Raw genomic sequence first — 13,457 nt, forward strand, 5'->3', positions numbered from 1 at the left:
GCGGTGACCTGTGCCCGTCAACATTCTTAGTTGGTCCTTAGGGAGTTTTATGAGTTGTCTAAGCCTCATTTAATTATATGCCCCTGGTAGGGACTTCGTTTGGCGCAGCCCCAAAGTTTAATGCTAGCTCACGTCACTTAGCTTTAACTTCATCTCTAACCCTCTCCTTGATTGTGTTTTATCCTATGGAAAGGAAGAACTCTAGTTCTATTAGTAGCGAGTCCTCAGCTTCTCTAACTAGTGCACCCGCTACTTCTTTGCCAGTTATATCCATGTGTCCAGATACACATTTCCCAGCAAATTCAATTTATTGATATACTCAAGTACTAATGAGGACTTAACCTTAAAGGATGGCAATGCTTTGAGTGTCGCCTGACTGTTGCCTAAAAAAGAAATTCGCTTATTCAGGAGGCTTCTGTCTAAGTTGATCCCTGCACATAGAAAAATGTCATACACTTCCGCTTGGATGATGCTGGGACAACTGCCCATCATCTCTAGGTAGCTGGGGGGCAAGTGGGAGCTTCAGGCTCAACGCGCTCATGTTCTTCGATGGTATTACTTCTCTTTTATCAAGACCTTCAATAGTCATGTTCAACAGGGTGTGCTTGGCCCTCAGTGAGGGATGTCGTGCGGGGTCGTGACTAGGGGTCGCGGGGTTGTTATGCTCGTCAAAATATTTCTAAAAATTCTGAATAAAAAATGTGTCATTTTAACGAAGATTTGTTCAGTTTTTTAGATGGTACATATTGAACTATATTTTTATAAAAAATAAAAGAAAAAATAATATAATAAATAAGAAGTAAATAAATTGTGCAAACTCCTCAATTGTTCACTGCAGGTCCGTAATTCTTAAACAAACAAAAAAATTCGATTATGTTCCAACTTAACACTTACCGCAACTTCGTTATCATCTTCTCGTTGATTTTTCTTTCCAGGTCTCTCCATTTCTGTAAAGAGAATTTCAATTGTATCCATTAGACCTTCGAATCTTACGCCAGGTAAGAGAAAATGAAAGGTTAAAGGTCATGCGTTTACAAAATCCCTATTAAGTGGTTAGTGGTAGTCAGAATTAAAAAAAAAATTGATTTTTTTTACATTTTCTTAAAGTATGATATCTTGAAAAAATTGTGTGAAAATTTGAAGCAAATCTGACAAATACTTTTCGAGTTATTCAACAATTAAGAAAGGGCGCTCGGGGGCTCCGAAACTCGAAAGCAAAACTTTAAATGCGTTTTTCTCAAAACTATGTTTTTTGAACTGATGATCAGTGTAATTTAAAAACCGCTTGGTAGATTTCAATAAAATGTATACTGCTGTTGAAAAACATAAAAAACTGGTGCGATTTTTCTTTCAAAATTTCGATTTTTTTAAACAATTAATTGTCGGGGTTTTTTTTCGAAAATCTGAAAAATATTTCCTGACGCCTCCATATCGTTAATTTTGAAAAAAAATCTTCGATCAAGCACAAGATTATCTATTAATAAAACTAATTTCTCTTGTCCGATTGATTTTAGATGAATTTCCACTATCACCGCAAGGGACTTATGGAGAAACGGGCTTCACACAAACAGGGATAACTTCTACAATTATTAATTTTTTCCGAAATTTGCTAAATTCAAGTCAAAACATGAATTATTAATGCTATGTTTTTATGTTTGTAAAATTAAGCAACTGACTAGCAAAAATAAAAAAAAAAAAGATTGAAAATCATAATATTTTCGATCATCTGACTACCCCTAACCCCTTAAATTATTTTTGTAAGAGTCTTATTACCGCTCCATCCCAAAAGTATTCTCTACTTCAATAAACAATTTTAATGAATCTCCCATACACTCACCATACAATCGTATCGTTCCTTCCGTGTCGCCAATACTATTCTTCGAGATGCATTTGTAACCACCAAAATCACTGGTTTGCAAGCGTCTGATATGCAAAATCATCTCAATGGCGTACATATTGTTTTCCTTTTCAGTGAGGACATACCGATCGCCAGCAATAATCATTTCACCTGAGAAATAAAATTAAATACAAAGAGAAATTTTCAAATTCTGAGAAATCCAATAAACAAAATTTGTTGGTCAAAGCAAAACTAATGCTGCAGATAAGAGAAAAATTTAATAAAAAGTAGTAGAACCCATCCGAGTAGTGTAGAAAACAAAAGCGAAAAAAGTCGCCCCAACAACGTTGCTGCACGTCAGTTGAATGAGTTAGACATTTTCAGCTCGTTTTAGAGTGACGATGAAGTGTCACGTAGAAAATGACATGACACTCAGCAGAGGGGGCCAGTGGCGTGACAAGTGAAGAGTCGAGTTGGTCAGTTCATGAAAGCAGTCACTCACTCACTCATTCAACTGCTGGAGAGCCGAAAATTGCACGTTGCAACTTCATTTATTCGATGGCACGAAGTCAATAAGCTGCAAATTGTTTGTAGCGTCAAGTTGGCAGATTGCATGTTGCACTTTTTCTCAATCCTCAAGTTTATTTGGTGATTGTGATTTTCTTTCTATTTTTACTGCTTTTGTTATTTGGAATTTGGGTTGTAAAACCTTAAGCTTTGCTGTAGTTTTTTTCCTAGTTTTTTCGTTCTGTTTGTTTGCTATTTTGTATTGCTTGCTTACCATTTTCTCGTTGCCAGTAGTTGATAGCTTTCGGTGATGCTTCCACATTGCAGACCAATGTGACATCGGTTAAAACGGGCGCACCAACCAATTGATTTGGAACTTGTACCAATGGATGAACTGGAAATGAGAACAGAAAGATGAGGAGTGTGAAAATATATTAGTATATAAATTTAAAGGTTTTAAAAATATCTTTTTAAAAAAGTAATAAGTGATGGACTTAAAATTTAAAAGATTTTAAATCTACTTCTTTTCTTGGCCCAAAATACGCGCCGGGATTATTTTCGGGGGAGGGCAAAAATAAAAGTATATTTAAGTATTTTTATTTAATATTTATTTTACACAGAATACAGAAATTTAAATTTATTCAATTACAGTCAACTTTACTTCTTCTAGAACATCGTCATAAATAAAATTCTGAATTGTATTCTGATTTTCTTCCAAATCCATTTCTTGATTAATTATTGGTCCGAATCTCTCATGTCTTGCGATAGAGCTACCGTTAAATGAATACTTCTTGCTTAAATAGCCGGTTCGTAGTGCATTGGAAACATCTCTATCGGTTATTTTATCCCATGAATTTTTTACCCACACAATTTCTTGTGTTACAAAATTACCTCAATGATTTCTCACCATTCTGTTTTCAATATATTCATTAATTTTCATCCGAAAATGATCCTTGAAGTGTCTGAAGGTAACTAGTCATTCCTGCTGGAATCATTATTTGATCAATCTTCCTCTCAGCAAGAAAGTTGTTGATGTCTTTAAAGGGGTGAGTACTGGCTGAATTACATAGCTGAATTACAGGCACACTTCAAGTAGCACTTACGTGCCGTTTTGATACCATAATGTGGACCATTACCTGTGCAAAGAAAAATTATTGGGAAGAGAAAACCTTCTACAGCCATCCAGTGCTTTTGATGTAGTGGAGGAGAGAAAAGGGATCTAGGCTGGAGAATTTCTTCAAGTCATCGCCAAAGGGCACGCTCAAGCGCCTAGCCGCCAGAGCCGGACATTTGCAGAGAAAATGTTCAACAGTCTCTTTCTCTGTAGGACCCCACAGCTTCTGCAGTAGGGGTTGTACGGAATTCCAAGCTTCTCCGCATGAGTACCGATCACCCAGTGACCAGTGAACACCGCAATGAGTTTGAAAATTGAATGGCGGGGGATTCCCATCACCTTAAGCGTTCTGTCTCTATCGTATTGGGGCCATAGTGTTTTCGAAATAGCGCACGATGAGACAGACCTCCATCTGTCTTGCGCTTTTCTTAGAAAGAAATTGTGTAGTTTCCCTTTAACAACGGATAAAGGGACACCGATATCTGCGAGGGGGACAGCTGAGACCGGTTCTGTCGACCCCTTCCTGGCAAGCTCGTCGGCAATTTCATTTCCGTTAATATTCCTGTGCCCGGAAACCCTGATAAGGGATATGTTTCCTGCTCGATCGAGATGTTTGAGTTCCTCTTTACAGGAGTTCACCAGAAGAGAGCTGCAATGCGGCGACGACAGTGCCTTGATTGCAGCTTGGCTATTGGAAAAAATATTAATGTCTCCCTATCAACAGCGATCCTGAAAGATTTTGCATGCCTGCAGAATCGCGAAGACCTCTGCTTGAAAAACGCTACTCGTTTCCGGCAGTTTAAAGAAGACCGAAATGCGGGCTGATTAAGAGAAAACCCTCGCTCCGTCTCCAGATTCCATTTTGGATCCGCCAGGGAAAACAGAGGTACCTATAACCGTGCTGACTCTCCCGTCCTTCCAGAGAGAGAGAGAGAGAGCGAAGAACAGAGACGGAAATGGAAATCTGCTTCAAGATGCTACTATGTCCTACAGCAAATTGTCTCCAGAGGCCAATGGCTGAATCCCATACTAGTAAATTTTTATGCTGCAGCGGTGGTAGCATAAAACCAACCCACTTTCTTATAACTGCTTGGGTGCACCAGGTTTTTTCACTTTCAATTACATAAATTCATGAAACACGTTGAACCTGGTCCTTTTTTAACTTTAGTGATTAACATTGGCGATACTTTCTTGCCATCTAGACAGTCGCCAAAATACATCGTCACCGGTAGAAGGAACGTAAATTAACGAAGAAGCCTTGTGATGAACTGTCGTTTAAACTCCTTGGCCTAAGAATACCGCGGTTTCGCCCATAGAAATCATGTTGGAGAGTTGGTATTTCGAAAAATCGATACCATCAACAAAAAGCTTAAACGCAAGTGCACGCTTAACAACTTCATTGTCTTACAGCTAAAGCAATGTTTTTGATCTCCTTAGAGACAGTTCATATCGTTTAAGGAAGTTGTCCAACCAGTCTGACGGTGCTTTAAATTCTTCTGTGGATATATCAAATTTAATTGCTGTTTCAGGGGCAAATTTTTGAATATCAGCCTTGCGTACAACCAAAGCTTGCATTGCTCTCCTTCCTGCAATCCATTCACAGATGCAATCTTCCAAATCAGAAAATAACGGTTGCCAACCTCATCCAACTCTGCGTTTGATCTCATTTTCTTGGTCCACCAGTTGACACAGGTAATCGTAGTCTGCTCGCCATTTACGAATTGTACAGAGATCCCTCATCTTTTCTTTACAGAATCCTACAAGATTTACACCTCTGGAGTGCTCCACGATTTCCTTTTTGTACTGGACAGAATAGCTTTTTTAACGAATTCTTTTTGTCAAATTATTTTAACTAGGGCTTATTTTTAGAGGATGTCTTATTTTCGGAAAAAGACGGCAGTAGTTGATATTACTAGCTTCGTGTGGGTATGAACTTCCAGTTCATTGAACGAGATATTTTGCTTTTATTGAAGCGCTTATTTTGACGCAATATTTTTAGTGTTATAGTTGGTAGCGCACATGCGTAAATCGCTTGAGCTACTTACTCGAGAGCAGCCAACGTCGAATAGACCAACGGACGTCGGTCCCATGGCAGTCGGTTCTACTTAACCGAAACGACCCAAATTTATATACGGCCAAAGACTGTCACTTCATTATCATTTTCAACACATGTGTGGAGAATATTTATGCTACAACAACAGTATTAACAAAAACCATGGGATGCCCTCTAATGGCTCCCCTGGAACAACTCCACAACTTCTTGCAACATCTCCAATCTTCTGGTTAAGGAGCACAGTACGACGCTCAACAAGCAATTCTCGCTAGGCTGCTATCTCAGAAACCACTCCTGCATGACACTTGTTGGAGGCTGGGCCACCTCGCTGGCAAGTCACGAGACATCTCTTCAACCATACTGACGAGATCCAGAATCACACAAAACTAGAACTACTGAACCAGACAGTGTACAGATACGCATTAAACGACATTCTTCGTGAGTCTGTAAGCACCTTTCTAAGCTCCCTAACCCCGAATGTCGTTATTGGTGTCCAACCACCGTCTGTCGTAGATGAAGAGCTTCAGCTGCTTCATGAGACCTGCGTTATCGACCTCGACATACTCAATATATGTCCGGTATGTGAAGGTATCTCGCAAACTATTAACTACCTATTCACACGCCTCCCTAAACCTACTCACCTAACATTCCTATCCCTATGGACGCAACCCGTCGAAACAGTATATTTCCTGGGCTACTGTTAGTTGAGATAGATGATGACGAGCGCACTGCCATGGCTTGATGAACTGCTGTAACAACAACAACAGACCATAGAAGAAGCAGCCTGTACACAGATCCAATACCTGCTTTCTTAAAAGTCTGCTCTTGTGCGGATATTTAAATTTGAATAGGTAATTTTTTGTAATAAGTGTAATTTTCTTGAAGTTTTTCTACTTTTAAACGTGCGCCACTGCACAACCTAGGAGACTTGAAATGTCGATTGTTATTTTAGCTCACCTGAAGCTTTAAAGCTATTTAAAAATTTGACTGGATAAACAGTTAATTCATGTCATCCAGCAGCCGAAATATGCGTCATTTCATCTTTCTAAATTTTTTCCAGAATTAAGTGATTTTTTAAGAAATCCGCTATCAAATCTTTACATGAAAGTAACCGCCTGCTCGTTCCCATTAATTGACTTTAATTGGGTTGAATAAATTTACGCATAGTCTCATATGTATGATATTTGTCCAATAGGTTTCATCGATATTTTCTGACGCAAGAACTGATTTTGGACAAAATTTAGGAAAATTGCAATTCAGAAATCAGGTGATTAAACGGCGACGCCGAGAAAATTAAAAGAAAGGATTGTGCTTGCTCGCCGTATAATGATTTTAGTTTTTCTTGTTCGTCCACGTCGGAAATTGTGAGAAAATAACCGCATGAAAAATTTTATTGTTTAGTTTCATTTTTTGCTGAGACGAAATTTTTTTTTGGGATGAGGAGTTTTCAAATGCCCAATGCATCGTCAAAGCTGCCGTCGCAGCAATGGTATGTCCGGAGACCAAAATAGCTCCTCCTTCTTCCCTGGAACTGCTTCGCATTATGTTTTCCGCGAAACCACTGATGGCTTCCCATGTTTCCTTGCTGCTTAGCATCTTTTCGATTACATTTTCAGTGGATAAGTGACCGACTGCATTCTCCAGCGTTCGATGTTCCTACGCATGCATTGGAAAAATGTGAGTTCAGCGTCATTTTCGACGGCATCTATGCATGTGGGATGTTCGCATTTTCTTATTTTCAACAGGTATTTCTGCAAATACCTGTACCCCGAAAGCATTTGGGTTGTATAAAAATTTTCTTCATCGAAGTTTCTGCTGTACCATATAGCGAGGTCTTTTATTAGCCTAGCCGTCCCTCAGCCGCGTGTTTCATTTCTCCAGCGGTCTTGCCATAGTCTTATCGTTTCGCCTTTTATTTCTCGCGCTGCAAGTTTGTTTACTTCTTCTTCCCATCCTCTCATTCTTTAATGCCCAGAACTTTTTCTTTTCAAAGGATAGTGAATTGGTATTTATGTTGACGATTTAGATTAATTTTTAAAGCCGCTATAAATAGCAGAAATATGACTCAAGCGTAAAAATATTTATGGTGCAATACGAGGGGTGCCTTTTATATGTCGGAATTAGAGAACAAAAACAAATTTTAATCATCAAAAATCACTTTATTTTTTTTCAAAATATTCTCCATGAAGATCTATACACTTTTGCACTCTGAATGAGGTACTTCCAAAACATGCTTTCTGAATGCCGCAACCGCTTCTTCAGGTGTCGGAAAACATTGACCTCTCAGTTTGGTTTTTACGTACGGGAATAAAAAGAAGTCATTCGGTGCCAAGTCAGGACTGTACGGCGGATGACCCATTAATTCGATGGTTTGGGTGCTCAAAAATGCAATTGTTTGAGCCGATGTGTGCGAGCTCGCATTGTCCTGGTGAAGAGTGATCCGTCTTTGGCGATTGGTTTTCCTAATTTCTTGGAAGACAACTGGCAAACAAATGGTTGTGTACCACTAAGAATTTACTGTTCTGCGTTGTTCTAGTGGTACGGTTGCGTCATGTCCAGTTTTTCCGGAAAAACAGGCGACCATATGCTTGGAGGTGTTTCGTGCGCGAACAACTCTTGTTGGATTTGGCTCATCTTGAAACACCCATACAGTCGACTGCTGTTTACTTTCGGGCTCATACGCGTAAGTCCATGATTCATCACCTGTCACGATGTCATAGACGTGTTTCGAAGCCCCGCGATCGTATTTTTTGAGCATTTCCTTCGACCAATCGACACGAGCCTTTTTTTGAGCGATTGACAAATTGTGTGGGATCCAACGCGGGCAAATTTTTTTCACACTCAAATGTTTATGCAATATTGAATGTATGCTGGTCCCACTAATGCCTAAGATTGTCTTAATGTCACGATAGGTCACATGACGATCTTGCAATATCAGTTCGCGCACAGCATCAATGGTTTTCGGAACAACAACTGATTTTGGACGACCTTTACGAAAATCGTCTTGGAGTGAACTACGACCACGATTGAATTCACCATACCATCGATAAAGACTGGTCCTTGATGGAGCTTCATCGCCAAAAAATGAATTTAGTTCATCCATGCTATGTTGCTGAAAGTAGCTCGGTATTTCAAAACGTTCTGAGTACGTAAAAGCCAAAAAGTGTCAAATTTTGCGATACAGCTGTCAGTTGCTAGATTGCAACACCAGAGTTGCCAAATCCCGAAATATAAAAGGCACCCCTCGTACATCCAACTTTCAAATGGAAACGCCAGATGGCGCGTGGCGCGTCAAAGTGCCCAAGGCCAGAAATATGTAGATAGCAAACCTCGTAAGACTCACAAAGATCTCGAAATTTATTGTCCATGAAATTCATAAAATAAGTTACATCAGCTTTGCTCTCCGTCTATATCCTTGGCTTACGAATAGAGAGCTTCAGTCCTAAAAATAGATATTTGAAGCGGCAGATTTTAAGCAGAAAAGACTCTTTAGCGTTGAATGCGTTGATGTGGATTTGGTTGCAAAAATGTATACGCTTACAATAGACCAATTTTCATCAAAAGGCACTCTACTAAACTAATTATCATACATAGAGGGTGGTCCATATAGTGATTTTTTGCTTTAATCACATGTTATTTTTACACTAGCAGCTGTGTGGCGGATAATACTCAGTCAGTTTCAGATCTCCGCGAAACGAAATGAATCACTTTACTCTCCAGCAACGTAGGGAAATATTTTGTTAGCAGAATGCGCTACTATGAAACTAAAAGAAGCAGCCATGTATTTGAAGTCGTGTTCCATAAATAATGGGATTGTTTGCTTTTTCGAATGAACCAATAAAGTACCAACAAAATACCAAAAAAATAGATTTTTGTTAATTTTAGCTTTTTTTTGTTTTTAAGTTTTAAAAAGAAACCACTAAATGGACCACCATGCACGTGTGTATATGACAACAATAAATAATCGACAGCTGTTGCCATTATCTCTACATAAAATCATCAGTAAACAAACTTCAGCTGAAGTAGACTATCAAACAAGCAGCATATATCAGCATCAGGGTGGGTCAATCTGTTCATAAAAGTAACTCAGACTTTATATTCCACGCGACTGAAGTATTCTAGAGGGAGATCAGATAGGAGGTACTTTTCCCAATAGAGTTTTTTGACAGATCACGCGTAACAACTTTCAAACCAAAAACATAATTTTTTTCAGTATTCCTTGACATTTCACCACGGAAAGACTGACGCCTTAACAGCGTTTACAAATCGAGCAATTGTATTACGAACTTATGATGTTCAGCAATCAGGCCCATGTTTGCCTTAATGGTTACGTCATTAATCGAAATTGCTATATTTAGGCTAAATACCAACTCGAAGCTATTCAATAACAGTCATTACATACATTGAAAACAATCTTTTGGTGCGGCCTATGGGCTGGAGGAATCATCGGCCGATATTTCTTCAAAGACGAGGTTGGCTCCATGGCAACAGTGAATGAACGCTATCACGCCATGATAAACTACTTTTTAAAGCCAACAATTGAATTCCGAGATCTCCATAAAATTTGGTTTCAACAAGACGGCGATACTTGCCATACAGCCCGTGAAGCAATATATTTACTGCGTCGTCATTTCGGTGAGCAATTTATCTCTCGTCGCGAGCCAGTGGACTGATCACCAAGATCGTGTGTGATCACACATTTGGAGTTTTTTTGTGGATGTACGTAAAGCTTAAATGCTTTATGGATAAACCAGATTAGATTAAGGCATTGGAAGTCAACATTACCGAAGTTATTCACGAGATACCGACTGAAGTCCTCCAGCGAGCCAGCGAGTCATCCAAAATTGGTGTTTACGGATAGCCGAATTACGACGCAGTTGTGGCCAATATTTGAAAGGGATTATCTTAAAAAAATAAATGCCATAAACGGTTCTATACAAAATTAATAAAGATTGCCCAATCAATTTGAATTTTCGTACACAGTAAAAAATTATGGTTTATATTTAATACCAGTTGCTATTGAATTTATACAATTTTGGAATTAAATTTGATTTTTAATTCTAAAAAGTTTTATTTTAAGACCATGAAATATTCTTGCAATTATTTTAAATCCAAAATGGGTTTAAAACAAAACTTTAATTGGTGCTGAACGTTGCGTTTTTGAAATTTAATACCTATTAGATTTAACGTAAGACCAAAAAAACATTAAAATGCTCTCTTTAATGTTTCAAGCTATTTTGGTTTCAGTTTAAGTTTCAATTATATTCAATTTAAAATTTATTGGTTTAAAAGTAAAACCAAAAAAGTATTAAAAAATTTTCTCACTCTCAATTAATTTTAATGTACTCTGAACTTTAGTATTATTTGCTTTAAAGTAAAACCAAGAAAGTATTAGTATTATTATTATTATTTCACTTATGTATTCGGCCGCCGTAGCCGAATGGGTTGGTGCGTGATTACCATTCGGAATTCACAGAGAGGTCGTTGGTTCGAATCTCGGTGAAAGCAAAATTTATAAAAACATTTTTCTAATAGCGGTCGCCCCTCGGCAGGCAATGGCAAACCTCCGAGTGTATTTCTGCCATGAAAAAGCTCCTCATAAAAATATTTGCCGTTCGGAGTCGGCTTGAAACTGTAGGTCCCTCCATTTGTGGAACAACATCAAAACGCACACCACAAATAGGAGGAGGAGCTCGGCCAAACACCTAACAGAAGTGTACGCGCCAATTATTATTATTTTTTTTATATAAATTTATGTCATTTTAAATAAAACGTAAATTTTTATTTAAAAAATTTATTTTGTTTTTTGTTATGAGGATTCGTCAACAATGTACTAAACCTACTACAATTTCGGTTTGGATTCAATTCCTTTTTGGAATTAAAATATCATTCAAGGGTTTACTTTCAATTCCAAGAAAGTTCTACATTCAATTCAATTTTGGATTTACTTTAATTCTAATTATTATTAAATTTATTTCAATTCTCGTATAAAGTCAAAACCATTTTAGCTTTATTTTTAAACCCTTAAAGTATATAATTCAGTCTCATTCTTGGTTTTTTAAAGAGAATATTTTAATTAACTTCTCTCTCTCTCTCTTTTCTGAAACCGGAATGGTTTTAATTTTATACTTTCTGGAATTGTTATATATAAACACCAAATTGGTATTAATATTAAACTAAAATTTTTACTGTGTAGTTTTATTTCAATTTAAAATCCAATTCCTCTAAATTGATGCCCCTTTACTATCAATTCTAAACAAAAAAGTCTCGGGAAGCATACCACTAAAGGGGTTTGGAGATACCATACATATTTTTAATTTTAGCTATCAACTGCCACAAAATTTTGTTTTAATTTTTTTTTTAATAAAATGTGTATATGTATTTTTGGGTATGATAACTTCAATTTTCGATGTTTATTTTGCTCAGTCCCCTCTTCAAGAGAGCTTGAAATTGCAAACTTTTCTATGCCAAATTAAAAAAGGATTTATAAAAATTTGATAACAGAAAACTCTAAAATAGTTCACGAAATTCCCATTCAGTAGACGACGGCCACCGTAGTTGAATGGGTTGATAGGTGACTAACATTCGGTAGTGCGCAGGTTCGAATCTTCGTGCGTGAAGCAGCAAAATAAAAAAATGTTTTCTGCTGATGGTTGCCTCGTGACAGGCAATGGCAAACTTCCGAGTGATAAAGCTCCTCATAAAAAATTAGTTTCCGTTTGGAGTCGGCTTGAAACTATAGGTCCCTCCATTTGCGGAACAACTTCAAGACGCTCGCCACAAATAGCAGGAGAAGCTCGGCCAAACTCCTAACAGAAGTGTACGTTCGAATTATTTATTTATTTTATTTTTTATATTTTTCATTATACACTGTGCAACGATACACATTTTTTTAATATACTTTGCCTTAGGCTTATTAAGTAGAAAAAAAAATTGCATACTCCGAACTTTGAATTTACCCTCTGGACTCTAGAGTCGGGCAAAAAGTAAGGTGAATTTGGTTGTAAAATGAAAAATCTTTATTTATTCTTGTAAATCAATTTCATCCCCTTGAAAATAATCCCCTCTCGATGAAATACACTTATGCCAACGATTTTTCCAATCCCTGAAACATGCCAAATAGTCCATTTCCGGTATAGCCATCAGCACCTTCTTCGATTCAGCTTTTATCTCCTCAATCAACTCGAAACGCGTTCCCCGGAGTGGTCTCTTGAGTTTTGGGAATAACCACGGTCCCACGGAGCCAAATCAGGCGAATACGGTGGTTGCGGAACAATATGCGTGGAAGTTTCGGCGAAATGGTCACGAAGAACGAGTGCAGTGTGAGACGGTGCATTATCGTGATGCAAAAACCAAGAGTTGTTGGCCCATAATTCTAGTCTTTTTAGACGAATTGCTTCACGTAAACGATGCATAATGCTCAAATAATATCCCTTATTAACAGTTTGGCCAGGTGGAAGGAATTCATAGTGCACCACACCACGAAAATCGAAAAAAAACTGTCATCATGACCTTTATTTTTGAACGACTTTGACGTGCTCTTTTCGGTCTGGCCTCGCCTTTAGCACGATATTCGCTTGATTGGTCGGTTGTTTCAGGGTCGTAAGCATAAATCCAAGTCTAATCCCCATAATGATGCATTTGAGCTTGCCCTGATAGTCTGAAAGCATTGTTTCACACACATCAACGCGACGACCTTTTTCCAAGAAATTGAGAGTTTTCGGTACCAAACGAGATTTGACTTTTCGTAGGCCCAAATGGTCTTTCAAAATGGTCTTCACAGATCCTTCTGATATTCCGATCATATCAGTAAGGTCTTTAACAGTCAACCGACGATTTTTGAGCACTAACTCCTTCACTTTATTGACGTGTTGGTCATCTGTTGACGTCGATGGTCGTCCGGAGCGCTCCAAGTCATCAACACGTTCTCGACGCTCTTTGTACCA

General features: G+C 38.0%; 1 protein-coding gene across 1 annotated transcript in view; it reads right to left on the minus strand.

The window, feature by feature from the left end:
- Window positions 1-13,457, minus strand: part of LOC128857056 (matrix-remodeling-associated protein 5) — a 128,088-nt gene that overhangs the window by 2,232 nt on the left and 112,399 nt on the right. The window contains exons 8-10 of the mRNA XM_054092595.1: window positions 2,619-2,738; window positions 1,838-2,008; window positions 895-947 (exon numbers count right to left, since the gene is read on the minus strand). Coding sequence (XP_053948570.1) covers window positions 895-947; window positions 1,838-2,008; window positions 2,619-2,738 — 344 coding nt within the window. The remainder of the gene's footprint in view (window positions 1-894; window positions 948-1,837; window positions 2,009-2,618; window positions 2,739-13,457) is intronic.

This window comes from Anastrepha ludens, chromosome 3 (assembly GCF_028408465.1).
Source record: "Anastrepha ludens isolate Willacy chromosome 3, idAnaLude1.1, whole genome shotgun sequence".
NCBI classification, from domain to species: domain Eukaryota; kingdom Metazoa; phylum Arthropoda; class Insecta; order Diptera; family Tephritidae; genus Anastrepha; species Anastrepha ludens.